This window comes from Labrus bergylta, chromosome 14 (assembly GCF_963930695.1).
Source record: "Labrus bergylta chromosome 14, fLabBer1.1, whole genome shotgun sequence".
Lineage (NCBI taxonomy): Eukaryota > Metazoa > Chordata > Actinopteri > Labriformes > Labridae > Labrus > Labrus bergylta.
In genome coordinates this window covers 10605213-10625831 of record NC_089208.1, presented here as the reverse complement: position 1 = coordinate 10625831, position 20619 = coordinate 10605213, and the positions used below count along the sequence as shown (strand labels likewise).

Below are 20619 nucleotides of genomic sequence, written 5' to 3'. Positions count from 1 at the left end.
GTATAGCTAGAAAACACGTTAGTGTCTCACCATTTGTTTCTTCTCCCCTCTGTGTTGTCAATTTTGACTGCAGTTCTCTCCAGGAGTTCATTTCCCCCTTTGCTTGTTTAGTAATACATAAAGTGCATCTACAAACAATCTCAGAAGTAGCTGCAGTATATAAACAAAAGAATCATGATCAATGTTCAGGTAGGCACTTGACAGCTTGCTCACAGTATTCACTCAGCTGAGGATAGCAGGATCCTTTCCCTGCCTGACGCTCTCTTAAGCTCTTTAAACTGTTTTGCTATTGGACAGCAGAGACAACACACGTAGCACAGAGCTCTTGACTTTGGATTAAATTAGATTGTGGGGAGTCTGATTCCATCTTGTTTGCTAGCCAGGATTTCCAGGAGATATCCCTTCAGGTCTGGGGAGGTTAAGGACCAGACAAGAGCATTTAAGATTCACAACCTTTTGTCCTACAATCTGCAACAGCAACAAAAATATGAGTTTGCCAACTGTAATATTTGGATACAATACTTTGTTGCAAGGCTTGCCATTCTATTATTCAAGGTATTTTGAAATGTTTGTAGGGTATCACCAAACATTTAGTCAAATGTTCTCACTGTATTTGTGTCCAGTTACCAATAAAGTCAGTCCAAAAATAACCAGGAGAGGCAGAATCTGAAAAAGTTTCCCAATTTTGTATCTTTTGATGAAAATAATGTGCAAGACTTATTATACTACCTGAGCTGTAAAATATTAGAATTCTAGTAGATTTAAAGGACAAGTACAATAAAATAAAAATGACAGCAACACATTTGAAACATGTTATTTTTTATAGATTAGTTTTCATTGCTACACTAATTAATATGATTGCATTACTTGTTCTACATTTTCTGTATTGGAGAAATGAAATCAATCTTTCTTACACATATTTAAGATTCTTATATGTTGTATACCAAACAGCATATATTGATAGTGCTTACATAACTGGAAGGCAAATATCTTACATTACATTTCCTATTAAACCTCAAGATTGATTTTTTTAAGGACCATCTCTGAGACTGTTTAGAGTCTTAAGATAGGTTTATGTGTGGGGCGACAGATAGCCCAGCGGTTATGACACAGAGTATGTACAGAGGCTGTAGTCCTTATCTCAGCGCCTGTGGGTTCCAATCCGGCCTGGACCCTTTGCTGCATGTCATCCCCCACTCTCTCCTTCCAATGTGTCCTGTCTCTCTTCAGCTGTCCTATCAATAGGGCAATAAAGGCAAAAAGGACCCAAATAACTAGATTCATTTTGTTTAGATAGTTCTATGTATCGATTATCACTCTATATAGCTTGTAGTAAATCCTGTGTCAACACTTTTAGAGTCTACATGCCACAGAGTCAGCAGTTGGTCACTGTAAATGTAATTGAATATGTCATGAAATCACACATGAAGCTGTGCTTTGGTCTACAGCAATTCAAGGGGAACTGTGTGTGACAGTCCGTACAAGGCTGTAGCTTTCTGCAGGAAATGTGAGTTTGTTCCTACAAGTACAACATGTGGACCACATGAGAAGCTTGTAAGTTAAATGTATACGTTTTGGTCATACATTGGGACAAAAATAAATCTTTAAATGTCAAAAACTGATTGGTGTTGGATTAAAAGTGTGTTGTAATTCCATCACAGTATTCACAAAATCATATTTATACTGGAGTCACAACATACTGGTATTATTATGTAGAATGCATTTTAGTGGATGTCAGCCCATCTAAAATCATAACTCTTTGTGTATTTGATTTAAAAAAAAGTAAATCCTTATTATTCATTTCACATATTTATGAATTAGTTGATACATTTATCTTTGAGTTTCCAAGTGCTGCTTGAAAAGATACAGAAACGTATTAGATTAAAACTTAAAATACATTTCCTTCCTTCGATTTAGAAGCTTGAAGGAAGGGGGCTGTTTTCTAAACATTACTCTTTTTACTGAATACATAAAGCAGGTACACAGAGGTGGACTGAGTAAAGGGCAGACAAAGTAGCTGGAGGCTGCAGCATTGGCTTTATACGTTGACGCTAAAAAACAAACAAAACCACTTTGATGGGGATCTTTGGGTTGAGAATCATAGAAAAACAAATGTCTTACAAGAGAGTTTTCCACTGCGGACAAAAAGTTGGTCAAGATATCCAGAAGCAGGTTTTCTATCTTCATTCTCTTTATACATCTCGGTCTCAGATGCCCCCATCACCATCCTGTCAAATGTCATAATCGCAATAGCAATTTTATTTATAAAGCACATTACAGGTAAGCTCAATGTGCTTTACTATGAGTTTAAAACACAGCATACAACAAAAAAAAAGTTTCCACAGTCATAAATATGATACAGAAATTATATCAATAAGGTCATACATACCATGCAAGTGATCATATACTATATGCACGCAGACATACACGCACACATACACACACACACACGCACAGACACACACGCACAAACCTCAGGATAGACATCAGGTCAACAGGTAGTTTGTTCCAGAGAGTGGGACCACAGTAACTAAAACCCCGCTCTCTGGACTTTGATCTAATTCTTGTTACGGCTAAAAGACCTCCACCTGGCGACCTGAATGGCCGGGGTCGGGCTGTAGTCTGTGAGAAGGTCAGAAATATACTCTGAATCATTGAGAGTTTTATGGACTTATAAAATGATCTTGAAAATGATTCTGTATTGTGTGCGGAGCCAATGGAGTTTTTTGAGGATCGTAGTGATAGGTTCAAATTTTCTAGTATGTGCCAGGACTCGCTGCTGAATTTTGAATAAATTGAAGTCTTCTCAGTGTAAATTTGGAATATGAATGATTGGAGTTTTAATGTTCTTTAAATAGTAAAATGCTGTTCTGGTAATCTTGGAGATATGATTGTCAAAGCTAAGGTCTGGATCCAAAACAATGCCAAGATTTCTGGTAATAAGGCTGGAATCATACAAAAGAATGTAAATCAAAATTTGCACACTTTGGACTAATATGACTATTAGTTAGAGAGAAAAATGTGTGTACCTCAATCTAAAGGATAAATGGCACACTACAATGAAATATGCAAAGATGACACCATCTGCTGGACAAGTAGGCACTGCAAAAACTGTAAAAAAAAAAAAAAAAAAAAAAAAAAAATCTCATGTTCTGCTGTCAAGCTCCTTTTGAAAAGGTGAATTAAAAAAAAAAAAGTATTTCTATATAGGAGAAAAAAATATGGAATTTCATCCAAAATACAGAATATAGGTGTTGTCTCGTGACCTTTGTTCTGGGTTATATTGCCAACTTTAAGGCTACAGGCAGTTTCTTTGCTTGGTTGTAATTCGGTAAACATGCCGACAGTTGAAGAACTTCAGTGGTTTGACCAAACAGCAAGCAAGCTGCATGATCTCAGTTATTTTAAATGTGGTATGATTGTTTGTGCCAGATGTTGAGCCCTGCCATGTCAGAAACAGCTGCCCTCAGGGAATATAACAGATTGTGAAATAATGAGTTTAGAAACAGCAGATGCAGACTTTTCATTGAGACTCAATAAGAAATATATTTTCATACTTAATCTGAAAAGTAACCACCAAAGCCACTTTGGTAAAAAAAAAAAAAAAATGAAAAGTGAAATGTGCAATAATAAATACTTGACTGTTCAATGTAGCTATTGGGCATAGCTACTGACAGTTCATGTTAAAGCCAGTAGCTTACTTACTAGCAGACACGGCTAAAGTCCGATATTTACACTGTCTTTGGATGTTAAGTTCACTTTCATACATTAACATGCTCAACTTCTAGCCAAGAGATGTCAGACTTTCTTCACAAACATGATAACTTTACTTCTGTAAGTAAGAGTTGTTATTTACAGTTTACATGCATTAGCTGTAGTTTTATTTCGTGTGCGTGCTCTTCCCTCTGACGCTTCACTATTGGTTTATTCCGTCGAGGCCCCGCCCCTCTGCAATACACATGGCTACAAAGAATATAAACAGTAGCTTGTACTACTGATAGTATTTGTCTTACATCCTGCCCAAAATAGTAATGAACTAAAAAGGGCACAGCGTTTATGAGAACAGCTATAACTATTGTAAAACTATTAAATTAAATTAAAAACTATTAAAATGAAGTTACTGAACACAGAGAATGAATTTCTTATAAATATAACTTGTGTCCCCTTTATGAAAGTCAATTTGACCAACCTTGTAACACAGTTGAGGTAAAGCAAATTTTGTCCTCAGTCACTGGCCAGCATCAAGCTTTAAATGTGACAAAGCCACAAATTTACCACACCTAAATGTTTATATGCCAATGTGGTATTACTTTTCAGAGCTGGATTTCTTGACTGAACATTAGAAACCAGTTTTGATAAATGGTTAGCAAAGATGTGAAGTGAGCATAATATAAAAATGTAGCCTAAACCAATATGTGAGTTAAACAATTTAAAAGGAGCTAAAGACTTGTTTGCCTTAACATTGTATTCCTTATCATCTTTAGCTACTGTAAGGTGTTTGATTTTGTGCTATTGTGGGTAAAAATTGAAAACCACTGTTCAAGCACTTAACTTAAAGTTAGGTTAAATGCTAAGTTTATGGCTCAAATTGTGAAATTGTCCACAGTTGTTAAATAGTACAAGACACCTACACGGTAATGTGTTTTGCTGGATACATTAAATAATACTTTAAAACACATTTGATGGTTTTCTTTTATTTAGACAACCCAAATAAAAGGCACATAACATTGCGCATGTTTATGTAATAATTTGACAAACATACATTTAAAAAAAATGTAGGAATGTTTTGACCTTTCTGCTAATCAGAAAGCCTAGCTTCTCATATATACAAAATTACCATTGTTAATGTTCTAATACAAAAGATTTATAAAAAAAAGGTTATCTTATCTTTCACATCTATTGTAACTACCTTATCCTTGGAACTAAAATAGTTTTGTACAAAGATATACATTCAACTGCTTTCACAAGGGTCCTGGAATTTCCAATTGTTTTTTCCTTAAAAATAAAGAGATGTTTAATTCCACATGAAATGTTCAGTTTATCACATCATTATCGTATCAAATTTGGCAAATAGGCTATCATAGTGTATCTAAGTAAATGCATAAAAACAAGGAAATAAAAAGCTACACTAACATTTTGTTTGAAACAAAACTTGGGGGGGAAAAAAGACAAACATGCATATTGCATTTTTCAGTATACACTGAACCAACTCAAAGAGCTGCAACACTGTTGAGATAACATGGCATTCATTCAAATATAGTTCATGTTCAACAGCTACAGTGTTTGGGGTCATGCAACATCAATATTGTCCCATTATTTTGATGGGCAAAAACTTGCATTTTTAATCATACTCATCCAGATCTCAGCCACATTACTATGCAGCCGCTGACTGAAAAATCATCTTCAAATGAAATGTAAAAAAAAAAAAAAAAGGAACAGCATGTATGCCATTGCACAGTACGAGTATTTAAATGGACGGCTATGTTTTAAAATCAATTATTATTGGACTTCTTGTCCCTGATGGAAGTCAAGTCCTTTAATGCCAAATGATTTTTGGAATCTAAAAAAAGAATACGAAAATCAAGAATAAAGATACATGAATATATTCAATTTAAAAAAGGAACTAAATACATGTTTAATGGGCTTTTGTATGTTTTTCCTGAGTGAGGGGTCCTAAGTATAATCTTGGGGTTATAACAGATAAATGATAAAAAATATAATAAAAAAACAGTGTACAGAAGAGTCAGAAAAAAGTAGTCATAATGATGACAAACCGCCTGAAAAAGCGTCACTACAAGGCCAGGCCTTTCTACGGTGAGCCACTAGATGGCCCTCAAGCGCAGGCATGCCAACCAAGACACCTAAGATTCCAATTTGATCTTTGATAATACTGCTGTTCACCTGTGTGTAGGATATGCTTTCAGTGCAAGACTCATTACACTCTGACTTCATGGAAAAAAATCAACACTACAATAGGCAAAATAAAATAAAAAAAACCTCTGTGTTTTCCATACAAGTAGAAAACAAAGTACAAATATTTCATTATCAAGAGGACATTTTGGGTCTGTCCGCTTGAATGACAAAAAAGCAAAAAAGTTAAAATGCTGACATGAAAATACATTACTATGTCAACTGTACAAGTTAGTCACTGTACCTCAAGAGCATTCCTACTATCTGAGAAGAAAAAAAAAATACTATAGCACTGTGAAAAAATATTCTTCCATGCAGGTGGAAGCTGCTGTCCCTTTTACTAGACTCATTTCCTATTACATTAAATAGTGATTAGCAGGCTATAGTTAAAAAAAACAACATACAAAGTAACACCCAGAGGCTTTAGGAGAGAACTTTTAAAACAGCAAAAACAGCAATTTATAATTATTGCTTCAGTCCATTTCTCCTCTCCCTTTTTTTTTTTTTTTTTAAAAGCACAGGTGTGTTTTTCCTATGGAGTCCTCCTCTCCCCTCCTCTCATTCGGCATGATACAAATCACAGTTTCATCTCTCTAACTGACTACTCTAAGTCTTACTGTTGTCCTGATCTCTCAAGATAAATCCTACTCGGTTTCTACTCAAGTGTTCTGCCTCTTGTGTCAGTCACTCTTCACAAGCTGGGACGTAGCTCTGACCTGGAGGGGGAGCTCCAACCGGCCACAGAGCTCATACAAATACTCCCTCCAGGATTTCATGAAGTAAACGTGGTTCAGGTGGGCAGAAAGATCCAAGCTAGAGGTGCAAATGATGAAGACAAGAGTCTCTAGTTTCACTTCATTTTTTCCTTCCTTCTGGCCAGTTCACGGCACTCTCTCTTCTTCTTTTTTTTTGTTTTGTTTTACCAGGGTGGGGAAGAAGGCAGGACTTGGGACAGGAAGGACATGCTATCCACAGGCCTCATGGCGATGTTGATCGGGCCGGCCATATTCATAGGCATTTGGGTGGTTATTGCGACAGGATGGGCAATATTCATGGATGCTGAGGAGGGGATGTTGACGGAAGCAATGTTGACGGGCCCGGTGATGGTGACCGGGTGCTGGAGGCTGATCGGAGACGTGATGTTGACCGTGTTGGTGCTAATGTTCATTTGCGCTGCAATGGTGACCGGGTGGTTCTGGTGGTGCCGGTTCATTGCTGTGGTGATGGGGGCAGAGATGGTCACTGGAGTGGCTGAGGCTGAGTTACAGACTTCGTTGCCATCTGGAAACAAAAAAAAAAAAAAAAAAATAAAGTTTTGAAATGACCTTCTGCCGGTAAGAGATCAAGGATAGCTGAATAGGCAACAGTTAAGAAATGATTGGATTTGTGTGTTTTGTGAAAAGTTTTATTCTGAGATTATGTTGTGTGTAGTTTTTGGATGTTTTTTTTTTTTTTAAATGTATAGATGATTTGTAAATAGTGTGTTTTCAGAAAAATACTGTTAATATTGTGTTACATGAAATGTTGTGTGTTTTTTGTGTGTGAAAATGTTGTGTTTTGTGCGACATTTGTCCTTATTGAAAAGTTGCATTTTTTTGTTGTAATTTTCTTCTGTTTTAAGAGAAGTGTGAGAATATTTTTGTGTTGTGTGAACTGTGTTTTTGTGTTTGGACCTTCATGGTCACCATTCATACCTTCCATCCTGTATAAAAAAACATCCAGGATTAGAAGAGAGTGGCGGGATTTAATATGCAACATCCGGTTTCCATGACTACCGCAGTAATTTGACTCACAAAGGCTACTTGCCAAGTTAAGAGATTAAAGGTCTTTCTGGAACTTTCCCCCCACAAACTGCCCACCTAGACACTGATGTTTGACATATGTGTTTGTGAAAAGTGTTAATGGACCTTTGTTACAGGAGTTAAAGTTGGTCTGTCCGTGAGTTTTCAGATGGCTGGTGATGTAGGCTGCGCTGAGCATCTTCCCACAGATGCTGCAGGTGACTTTGCCTTCGTGTCGGATCATGTGGGAGCGCAGTCTGTCTTTGGTGGCGAAAGCAGAGGTACAGGCCTGCAGCCCCACAGAAGACAGAGTCAAATGTCAGTGGAGAACAACAACAACAACAACAAACACCACATACTGATAACAATCTGAATGTAGAGAGGAACAACTCTTACCGTTACTTGACATTTAAATGGTCTTTCTGAAGAATGCACATGCTTCACATGGCAGCTCAAGTGGTCTGGCCTAGAATGACAAATAAAAAAGCAATCACACACCTGATCTTTGAACAGAGAGACAGTTTGAACAGAGATACAGATAGCTCCAGGAGTTTGAAGTCAAGCAGCCTTGGTCGGTTCTCTAACTGAAAAAAAGGAATAAATGAAGATCTACTAAAAGCTCGTTCAGTTTTCAAATACTATGTTGTGACCTTTTAGTTTGATAACAGAGTAGATGCCCTTTATAAATATCTTTAGTCACAAGCAGGAGCTATGTAATATATATATAAAAACAAAATGAACAAATATTTTTCATGGAGGAGGGGTGGCTGTATCTTAATATTTATTTGGGCTTTTAAACAGGGAAACAAAAATATAGCTTGTTTAAAAACCTTTCAGAAATGTGTAACATCGACCCACAATAAGCATCCATATAAATGCACAATGACACATTTAAAATACTGGTGCACAATTATTATTTTTTTTTTATATATAAATTGCGAGTGCAAACATGCATAAGAATATTGATGAGCTCTGTCTGCTCTGATAATGAGTGAAAGAGCACAAAAAAAAAAAAGTCTAAAATTCAGTCAATGGCGGTTAATTCTGCAGGATCAATGGTGCATGAACTAGTTTGACCTAGTTTCCAAAACTGCACCACATTGATGGAGGGAGTTTGAACATTCTTCACCAGTTTTTGGAGTACTTTTCAACAGTGTCAGTATATTTCTGTTTATTTGCCAACAGCATTAGCATTACTTTAAGTCAGATGAAGAAATGTAGGTGATACATTCACTGGAATTTGCTTCAATCCTAGATTGAATTTGTGCTGGATCCCCCTTTGAGGATGAGGAAGAGACTATGTAGCCCACAAAGTTAATTCAACTTTGTGAATGCAGGGGAAGGGTTAATGATTGTATTTTGAACAAGAATTGGAGAAAATGTTTATAGTTGAAGAGAAAATGTGAGGCATAAGAGTTAAAAAAAACCATGGTGCAATGTTATGTTTTGGATTGTAAGTTGGACTGCGGGACATTTAACCTATGAATTACTTTCTCTCCGACTTTGCGTGATATTTGTTACATTATCAAAATAGTTTGATATCTCCTACATTTGTTTTTAATCAGCCATCAATTTGTATCAACGTAAAGAGCAAAACCTAAACACTACAATACACGGAAGGAACTGACACATCCCTTTTATTCATTTCTAAATCAAGGTATATTTTGCAGTTCACCCAGAGGTTTAATATGACAGAACATCTGGGACATCACATTCAAGTTCCGTAAAAGCTGCCGTTTACTGCCTCACATAGCGACTAGAAAGCAGTTCTTTGCCTCTTGACCTTTACAGTGAAACTCCAGCATTCACGGATTCATCTTGGCATTGCTCCTCTTCTGTCAGCTTGTTAGTTCTAGTGAAGCTGAGAGCTGAATCATGTTAGAAGTGTCATAATAGGGTGAGAAAGAGCTACAGCACTGGCAGCTGCTCCTAAACCGGAAAGTTTCATGCCACTGGATTTTTGTTTTTTGTTTGTTTGTTTTTTTAAGAAGAAATGAGAGGAGCCAAGTGGAATGTTCTCACTGGGGCCATGAACGTGATTTTTTTTTGTTTTGTTTGTCCCACCAACAAGTAAAGCAGACTGCAGACAGTGCCTGCTGACATATCTGGCTGAGTGGCAGTGACTCAGTGCCCTGTTATTTAGTCCCCATTCTCACTTTCCAGTATGCTGATGAATCCCTGCCCCACGTCACTCTGTTGGAGGCATGCCTGAAACTGCCCCACACAGCACAGAGATAATGTTACAGCTTGGCCACGGCTTCACTGCTGATGTTTTTGTTGAAGTTATGTTGCGGCACAGACGTCTTGTTCATAAATAACCTGTGCTTAGATATATTCTGTCTACTTTAAAGTTTTTTTTTGTTAGAAAGTTGAATTAGGAAATCACTATGAGACTGGCTTCAAGAAAATACTTGTTCACCAGTACACATAGTAAACGTGTTGACCTGAACATTACCGCATGGTTCACTGCATTCCCAGGGGAAAGAACGTCTCTGACATGCTGGCGGGAACCGCAAAGTGACAAGTGACGCCTCCCCCTCCCTTGATACTCTACTCGCTGGTGATCTCCCATGTGCAACTGTTTAAACATGTGGTTGAAATGGCGTTGGGAGTGAACATGAGCACAAATTTTAACCGCTGTGAACAGCTCTAAATGTGAAAAACCAAGCTACTGGGGAAAACTACATGGACAGTAGATAGCAATACATGAATGCCTCTGTGTGAAATCAAGGAAAATAGAATACAAGCCATTCTATAAGCAACATGTTAGCTGTTCAGTCAACTTGTAGTCCAGAAGAAAAGAAATTAGCATCTAGTGATTGCAGTCTTTGTTAAATAAATCCTTCTTTTGTTTTCCCAGACAAAACAGTCTAATTGTTATTGTATAGATCTATCTTCAGTCTTGCAAGCACGATTGTTTTGAAATTTAAAATCAGAGCCAATCGGCAGTTCTTTTTATGCCAAGATTAAAACTTCCCCCTTTTTTAGATTCCATGAAAACAATTCAAGCACTTTCTCTTTGCGTGTGGAATGCAACTGCAACAGGGTGAAATTAGTTTGTGCCCAAGAAGCAACTCGGGACATGCTTCCTGTTTAAAAAAAAAAGCATGTTACTGTTACTAAACTAGAGCAGTTTACAGTTGCGTTTGCTCCATTTTCTCACCTATTTAGTATTCTGCATTTTCTCTGCTGCTCCTACTAAACATCTCCTCTGATGCACATGAAGAAGAGAACAGAGTTTTTCCAGAGTACCCTCACAGTTTCATTTGGAGAGATTCATACACCTTGTCCTTTACACTCTCACCCATACTTCCCAAACAAACCAGTGGCAATGTTGAGATGAAAAAGTAAGAAACAGGCCGACACAGTTACCTAGATATATGTTCCTTTTTACATGACTGATCCTACATACCATAAATAAGCAAATATGTTCATAGTCTAATAACAACGTCAACGCTAATCCTCCATTTGAATACCCTACAACTTATCTTGCCACCTGCAGAGCTATATGGGGAACATACAAAGACATTTGAAACGGTAATATTATCTCCCCATGAAATCGGTCACTAGCACTAAGCAGCCATCCATTGCCAAGACTGGATTTGCAAGTTTGACTCCCCTCTGTATCCAACAGTATGGAGAGAAAAATACACTTACTAAAAGGGTAAAAAAAAACATTGTGAATATTGTAAAAGGGGTGTCTTCGGGAAGGAGTAGTATAAGATTGTTATGGAATAACTAACTGAGGGAAAGTAACTGCGATGATAAATGTAAAGGGTAATAATGGACAGGCTTATTCGCTGCAAAAGGGTGTGCATAGTTCAGTATTATTTACGCAAAGACAGAAAGTAGCCATTGTTTACATTTCAAGAATTCCAAACAATATTAGTTAATAACATTTTAGGATACTTTAAGTAAAAACAGTGAAAGCAGCTGAACCCTTACCTGGAGAAGCCTTTCCCACACACTGAGCATACATAGGGCTTGTGGACTCCCCCGTCATGAGAGCGGACATGGTAGGTCATCCTGTCCTTCCTTTTAAAGCGCTGCTGGCAGATGGGGCACTCGAACGGCTTCTCGTCTGAATGGGACAGCTTGTGGCGATTCAGGTGGTAGACGTCGCGGAAGGCCTTGCCGCACATCTCGCACCCGTGGTTTTTCTTGACAGGTTTGGCGGGTTTCTTGGGCACATTTTGATGCGGCATGTTTCCCATTGCAGACGACGTCATGATGCTGGAGGACACAGAGGTCGTTGCCGTTGAGAGGATGCCTGCTACTGTTTGGATGTAGGAAGGGTTGCCGTTGTTCTCTCTTGGCATGGTGGAGATCATGGGTACCATTGTAGGGGCTGTCTGCGCCGTCTTCTTTGGCCGTGACACCATCTTGATACCGGTGTGGCTGGACTCATGGCGTCGCAGGTGGTAGCTGTCCCTGAAGGCCTTGTTGCAGTAACCGCAGACAAAAGGTGTTTTTCCTTTGTGTTCCTTCTTTATGACAGGCACTAGTGGCCGTCCACCTCCTCCGCTGGCCACATTGTCTTTGAGGAGATCGGCGGCACTGGTAGGGGGCTTCTGGTCTAGTTGGATGGGCAGGATGGGCTTCTGGTCGATTTGTTCGGCTCCTGCATTAAGAAGTGGCAGCAGGCTGTTCTGGGCCACCTGGTGCTGGTGGTGGAGGGCTTCATTGGCCTGCTAATGAAACAAACACACAGATAAATAATAGGTGGTACATTCCATCATATGTTGTTAAAGGGGAAATTATCTTTAATCTTTCATACAGCTAAAAATGAAGAAAGGTGAATAATAATTAGCACCTAAATGTAATATTCTGTATAATAAATGTACACAGATACTGCTAATTGGAGTCTACAAAATTGCCAACTGCATGTTTGCCTTCATATGTCTGCATATATTGTATGTTTTAGAAAAGAAAGAAGTTTGAAAATGTTACAGAATACAAATTGGGCCCTGGATGTTTTATAAATGAGGTTGACGCAGCATGCCACTAATGCAAAAGGATCCAAATACGCTGGAAGAAAAATGATCCCATCATGCTGACTCATCATGTTACTGCAAAGCAAGCAAACCAAATGAATGGCATAAACAGAGTCCAGTGCTCTGACTCTGAGCAGATGAGCTCATGGGATACTGTTCAGTTAGAAGACATAGTGAAGTCAAGGAATTTCAAGTGCGCACACACACACACACACACACACACACACACACACAATAGAAAAATACAGGTCACTACACTAGACAAACAACATGGTCTCCCGCACTGTGTTATTGGGGGTTTTCTGGTTGCACACAAATGCCCACTGCTGCCACAACAAAAACCGGGCTGAAGTGGCTGGGTGCAATTAGCAGTAGCATCAACTATTTGCTATGCTGGGTTTAACTCTTTAGGCAAACTGCATGAAACCTGGGGGGAAGAGAGATCAGACTAAAAATGTGCATCTCTTAACATTGTAATGACCCAAAACAAATTGCCAAACCTGCTTAAAAAAATGGTTAAGAACATTTTCATGGGTATGTTAAAAGAATCCCAACAAGAATAGCACACTGTATCAGGTACACAGCGCTGATGAATACAATTCAGCACACATGCATGTTTGCCACTCTGACACTGACTATACAAACCCAGATCTTCATGGAGCTGCATTTAAAATAAACACTTTAAGCTACCTCAAAGTCAAAGCTCCTCAGCAAAAGCCATTGTCTTCCAGAAAGCAGCTGAGAGATGGAATTAGGATTCGCGAGCTTAGGCTAGTTTTGTTCAAATTAAGAGGTTAGAGGAAAGAGCGTTTGACTGTAAGAATGCTCCAATCATTTTTAAAGACTACATTACCTACCCTAACTAGATGCCTTTGACTCTTGTTGACCTAGTATTGATTACCCTATCTACATGCATTTTTACAGAGATGCCAAAAGAAGGGGTACAAGTTATCTGTAATGCATTCCTTTCTAGTTATTCAGATCATGTTACGTACTTGCTTAACTTGTGTTAAGAAGAGTATTTGAACTAATCACTTATGTTGAGGTTTTTTTTGTGGTAAATGCTATGATTTTTTTTTTTTTTTGAATATAGCAAATTTTCCTAAACCAGAAAGAAACGGTATCACAGCTAACGATATTGTTTTGGTAAATAGACACAGTCAAGACGACCGTGTTGTCAACTTCCAGCAAGAGAGGGCAAGGCGAAATGCTTGACCTTTCCCTTTGAGGTTCAATCATCCATTGCAGAAGGCCGGCCCAGAAAGGAGTTGAAAAAAAAAAAAAAAAAAAAAAGAGGAGACAGCGGACAGAGAAGAAAAATGAACCACACAATGTCCTCCTTATGTCATCTAGCCTATTGTGAGAGACACAAATCTGAGCAGTGATGCCTCAGCAGGGGAGCTTTGTATGCTCATCTTCATTGATTTGGCTCATCTATTCATGAGACAGGGACATTGTTTATCCACACACTACTCAACCAAACTCAACGTCATTCCCTCGTACGCAATGGGACCTGGGAACTCGGTGGAAAATGCCACCAAGCCCACCCATCCATTTGTCTAAGCACCTGCTCACTCGCCACCTTCCAGGATTAGTCATCATCATGCCAGTCTGCTGGCACAACAAGAGTTTGTGTGTTGGGGGGGGGGGGGGGGGGGGGCTTTATGTTTGGGTTGGTGAGGGGGTGGGGGTGGTATGAGCCAGGAGCCCTCTTTGTAAAGCCTGTGAACGGCAGGCATAGCGGCTGCAGACGGCCTGCTTCTACACAGAGGTGCAGGGCCTGTAAGCTGCTGTGCCTTCATGCAGCTCTGACCATTTTGACACAAATACGCTCTGACAACTGGGGCTGCTCCCTCATAAATAACATCAAAATGGAGGGAGTGTCCTGATGGCCCCACGGGCCACTGTAGACTTGAACTGAGCTCACGGTCTGAGTCAGAATAGACACCATCTTTTATGAAATCTGAAGTGTGACACTACAGCTGCATGCCAAAGTCACGGTTTTTACAGAACAAACAGAATCTGTCGTTGATAACATTAAAATGTGAGGAGTGAAGGAAGATGACACTGCAAATAAAACAAAGCTTAAATTATGATTTGTTTTTATAAAACATGTCCAAGAGTTTGAGTTTAGCCTCTTTTTTTTTTTTTTTGTCCTTGTTTACAAAGTCTTAAGTATTTGGCTGCAACTCCGTGGCTTTTGCAAGGTGACTAAGTTCTTCAAAAAACATCACTTCAGTCTTGTTTGTTATCCTTCAGGAGTTTTTCACAAGTTGTAAACTATACAAGCACTGAAGGAAATCAACGCCTTGCTTGTCTGTAATGTAGGTGGTGAATATTTTAGAGTTTTGCTGAGGGAGCAAAATGTTCTAAGGATATTTTGGTATAGTTTTTTTTCCCCACTCACAATTGGATTGCAACATGTAAAGGAATAATACGCTACTTTTAAACTGTTCACCATGTTCAGACACTGGAATCAATGATCCAAATCCCATAACAGTCCTGTCAGAAGCATGTTCAGAAAGAATATACAAAAACCCTGCTACTCTGTATAGCAGGGTTTTCATCTGGTTCAAAATCTATGGAGCTTGTGTTATCTGGGAGAACATAGCGCTCTTTTGAATCAATGGAAGTGAAAAGATTTCAAATCTAGCAGTAACAAGGACTTTATAAAAGCTACCATAAAGAGGAAAAAAAATCCCTTGTCAACAGTTAAACAGTGAACAAACATCTTGTAACATACGATAACAAAAGAAAGCTTAAGCATATTATGCTTATCATTATATGTAGAGGCTAGAGCAGTTACATTTTTGCATCAGATATGGTGACAGTGCACATCTTGAATAGAGCTCAACCGGTAAATCAGATGGCCAATATAATACTGGCTGTGTGCTTAAATGAAAACATTTTTTTGCACTTCCAGGAGTACAGCCTCTGTACAAGGGGCGTACAAACTAACCACTAGACTACCAGCGCCCTGAAATGAAAACTTTTATATAGAAAATAAAAGGACTATTCTTGGGGTGAGTAAATATTCAGTTCACCCTGACTCCATATAGTTTACATTAATATCAGCGGAGCATCACGGCTGAGCTGACAGTGTCCTGGTGGTAAATGGACTTTGATCTTGAACGTCCCTTTTCTAGTCTTCTGACTATACTCAAAGCGCTTTTGACGCTGATGGTCACACTCATCCATTCACACCACATTTGCAGAGGTTGCTATGTAAAGGGTCCATCTGTATTAACTAATCCCATCCACGCCACCGACAAAGCATCGGGAGCCACTTGGGGTTAAGTGTCTTGCTCAAAGATAAATTGACATGTGGCCACAGGCGCTAGGGATCGACCTCCTGACCCCCAGGTTGAGAGACGACTGACTACCACTGAGCTACAGTAGATGATAAACATACGTTTCATCTTCTTTATTGACCAACAATGACGTCTCTTAACCTTCACACAAATACGGAGTAAGAGATGAGGGCTTGTGAAAAATTAACGTAACTCTATTTCCATCCTTGAATGAGCAGAATGATCTTTATCATGGATGAATAAAAGTTTTCTGTAACCTTATAAAAAAAACAAAAAAACAAGGCTACAGGTGCATTCAGACCTAAGCCTCTTAGTCAACAAAGTCTGGTAGAAGAAAGAAGGAAACGTGTGGCAAGTTGTGTTTACAACATTATTTTCAAACCTAAAATCGGTTAGTGAAATTCACCCACGTTCCACTGTGATCAGGTTTTGATGGCTCAGAGGACATTATTACATCCATTCTGAAGGATAATAGACCCCTTTCAAAGCAGAAATTGTGGCTAGTCATAGCAGGAAATGCATGAATGTAATGGAAATTAACAAAGATGGCATTTCATTGAGGTGAGCCAGGCCTGACTCACTGGAACACTTTGAGTCATGGTTTACTAACCTTTTTGGCCTGCTACAAACCAAAATGTCTTCACTGAAAGATACTATTTGTCAAAAACAAACAAAAAAAAACTACATTCAGAACATGGAAAAAGACTTTCAATATATGATGCGATTTTTTTTTTTACTTCCAAAAACACAATTTTGCTGAAAATTCCGTTGCTAAGTCCGTCTTTCCTTCATTTTCATCTCAAGCCTCTCGTATACTTTATAAAAGAGAAAATGAAATCAGTTTGTGCACTTTCAAATGAGATGGGCAAATGGACAGAGTATAGTGACTTGTTGTTGGCTTTGGTTTCCAAAGCTAAAGATCCAAATATTTTCAGGAGTGAGGTGAAACAAATAAAAAAAAAACGAAATGTTGGGACTTTCAGACGTCCACAGACATGACTACAAAACAATTAACAAGTCTGCTTCATGCCAGCTAGATTTGTGAGCAGAGTTGGCTATGACATGAGCTTGCAAGGCTTTTTGTTGTTCACCAGTTGACCAAATGTTTCTGTGACTCCAGTGGCAAATATACTGAAAGTAATGCAATTTCAAAATGTTACCAGAACACTTTCCTTGTTTACCCAAATAAAAGAAAAAACTAAAGAAAAAAAAACCAATGGATTTATGCAAGACGCAGCACAACATGCTCTTTTTAAAACCTGTTTTTGCAGCACAGTGCTATGCTATGGTTGTTACGGTGAGATCATTTTTCAAACATTAAACAGTTTCAGAGTAGTGTTTCTGCCTCTTTGTTATAGATTTTTGGAAAAACATATTGGGCCAATGGCTCTGAAACTAATGTACAAGTGGTTCTTTTAAAGAGTAAAGATAATGTAGTTTCAGGCCTTGAAGGACTACATCTTGACTTCCTTACTTTAAGGCAGCATGTTTTATTTTTACATTTTAGTTTTTACGAGTTATTCACTTTGCATCCAGTGGGCAAACTGGTCTAAGAGAAGATTCAGTTGGTATTTTAACTGAAGCTGGACTGATCCTTTTTCCGAAAAAATATCTAACTCAATCAAAAGTGGAAGATACAGCTGTACTTATTGTACTTTTCAAGCTCATTTGCACAACAATGTGGGTTCAGAACGCCTGACAAAGTAAAGAAACAAGAATATGTTAATCACCTACTTTCAGTTTCTTTCAGTTTTTAAAGGAAAAGTAACACATTAGGAAACTAAAAATCATGCGCAGACATACTCATTGGCTAGTTGCTGGAATGCCGACTGCACTGCACACAGATTTACACGAGACCGACACAGTAACAGCGCGAGGCGCACATAATACATGCCGGGTTCCTGGCTGGGTGCCAAACACTCAACAACACGCCACACTGTCCATCTGCCTTTTCCATCAGGAAGAAATAGCTCAAAAGATGTGAGTAAGTGATCAGTGTCTTGACAGAGGAGCTAAACATTGCCAGTACCACAAAACAGGTGACGTATCCCAAAGGCTGTGATTGGTAATCTTTGACAAACATGATACAAGCATCACAGAGAGCAGTGTTCATCCTCTTTACAACCACTGCTTGTCTTGATATTACTCTGCGAAACAACTCTGGATAAGTACACTTTGGCTTGTGTAGCAAGGCCTTAATACACACCCTTTCATATGGTCTTATGTGAGAAACTTTAAAGTCTTCAGACATTTTCATGATAGTGTAAACTTCCCTTTAGCACTTTTACTAACTTTCTTTTATTTTCCTGTGGTTCCAGTACCCCCAACAGGGACTGCAAATGTGACACTGAAGGCACAGACAAGCTATCTTACCCCCCATCCCGTCCATATCATATTTAAAACATATATCTGTGCTGCAGGTGTAAAGCAGGACACATTTAGGAAGTTTCAATAAAAAAGGATGCAACACTTACATCATTTAGCTTGCTTTGGAAAGGGCACTACCTACAAAGTCACCTGACCCTGCTCTCAATAACACAAAGTTACTCTTATGAAGCAGCAGTAAAAAAAAAAAAAAGCAATTCTCAAGTTGTTACTATTTGATAGTTTTATGACAAATGGAGGGAATTCTAAGAAAGGTATTTTAGTGAATGAAGCTGAAGAATTCATTGAAGAGGCTCACATCCTGATGAGTTAGTCACACCCACTAAATCATATAGATACCTTCACTGGTAATAAAGGAAAATATGTCTGAAAAAAACAAAAAAAAAACACCTCGGGACAGCTGAACGGAAGTAAAACCGTGATTTAGTTACCAACTACATGAATATAAAACAGTAGGACGCGCGGATAAACATTTTGTTTTCTATATTTCTGACCTATCCTCACCTTTCCACATGTTCAGGCTTAAGTCTTTGACGCCGAGTGGGGCCAGGAGCATAAAACATTTAATTCATTTCATTTAAAAACAACAGCCTCCCCCATCTTCACAGGCAGTGAAAACCAGTTGTCAGGCATCACTCCCGAGCTGCAGCGCTCACTTTCTGGCTGAAAATGGGGTTTACACATTGCGTAACGTCGTTGCTAATTTCAAATCTGCCTCTTGGGTAGCTAGTGTTAGCTGATGTTGTTGTGTGCATAGTTTGAATTCCTGTCCGCCGCGCTCCTCTTGGATAAACAGCTAGTTAGTAAAGCGGAGGGGCACGACGTTAAAGAGCCCTTTACAGAGCCGTGTAGCGGCTAAGTTTTGCAAACTCATTACGGCAGCGTCGCCCAAAATTAAACTGGATTAGGCAGCGAGTTTGATAAACATCGTTAGCTAACTTGGCTAGTTACGGTCGACCCGGCTGAAGGCGAAGCGGAAAGTTCGCCGCGGACTTGGACGAACGTCGGTTAGTAAATCTCAGCAGCTGCAAAGCGAAGGGGAAACTTATCCAACCATGCCGACATTATTCACATTACATGACTGTTTTCTGTGGTTTAATCTCCCCCCCAAAAAAACATTAAAATATCATCTCATTATCCCGTGGCGTCCGATCAAAGCCCTCAATCACAGGAAGGGGGGGGAGAAGAAGAAAAAAAAAAAACCCAGGTCTGTCTGGATTGTAACGGTGCAGTGGCGTCTCAAGCCTCACTTCAAATGATCCCGCATGTTTTGCTGGATCGACTTGGCAAAAAAAAAACAAAAAAAAAACTTGGAAAATCCCCAACGCTGTCGACTTACTCTACATTATCCGAGTGTCTGCATGTTAACAAAACAAACCAAATTTTGCAACTAAGCGTGGTGGAGGATTTGATTTTTGTTCAAGCGTCATTCCCAACCTCACAGCTGGAAGCCTGGATACATGTACCATTGTTTTGCTTGGTTACTTGATCTTTGAATTACTCGTTTAAAAACTGAATTTTACCGCGAATACACCCCCTCTTATCGTTGTCTACGGTTATGTCTGGAGCGATCTCGTTTTCCCTTTGATAAATTCAACTTACTTGGAAAAGAAACGTACTCCAGCTCGGCTCCATTTCCACACTTACTAAATCTGTAGGAAACCAAGTAGAAGCCTACAACAAAGCAACCAAACATGGCAGCTGAAACAACTTCCGGTAACCTCAAGGGCTGAACCACTTTACATACTGTTTAGGGGGGGAGAGGGGGGGGGGTGTTTGTTAAATTTAGAAGGCTAAAAGTAATTTGTGTAATCGTTTATATGATTCATAAAGAATCTATATATATAATGACAGCCAACACGTCATGAATTACGAAATATAATTGTAAAATGTGTTTTTAGACGACCATTTATGTTAACAGAGCTAATTTGATGTAGTGGGTTTTCTATGTCACCCCTCCATATGGACTCTCTCTGATCTGCGAGGGGCATTTGTTATAACAAACTACTGTCGCATGTGGTGGGGATATGACTTGAATAGCCCAGTCGTTTTTATAAGGATTTTTTTATTTTTTTATTTTGGGGCAGTTTGCTCTTTATTCAAACATTAGGCCTTTCTTCTTCCCAAAAATATGAAAAGTTTTTCAGTGAAAAGTGAGCCAGAAATAAACCACGCGTGTTGCACTTTTTTCATTCATGGAATCGGCCTTAAGATGAATGAAAACGACAAAGCACATAG

General features: G+C 38.9%; 1 protein-coding gene across 1 annotated transcript; it reads right to left on the bottom strand.

Annotated features, from left to right (window-relative positions):
* Positions 1 to 4674: 4674 nt before the first annotated feature.
* Positions 4675 to 20095, bottom strand: LOC109981416 (vascular endothelial zinc finger 1). Its single transcript, XM_020630185.3, has 5 exons — positions 19984 to 20095; positions 11637 to 12382; positions 8088 to 8157; positions 7818 to 7980; positions 4675 to 7191 (listed from the first exon to the last, which is right to left on the bottom strand). Exons 1-5 carry the CDS (start codon positions 20014 to 20016, stop codon positions 6830 to 6832), a joined length of 1374 nt encoding a protein of 457 aa, XP_020485841.1. The 5' UTR covers positions 20017 to 20095; the 3' UTR covers positions 4675 to 6829.
* Between the last annotated feature and the right edge of the window lie 524 nt (positions 20096 to 20619).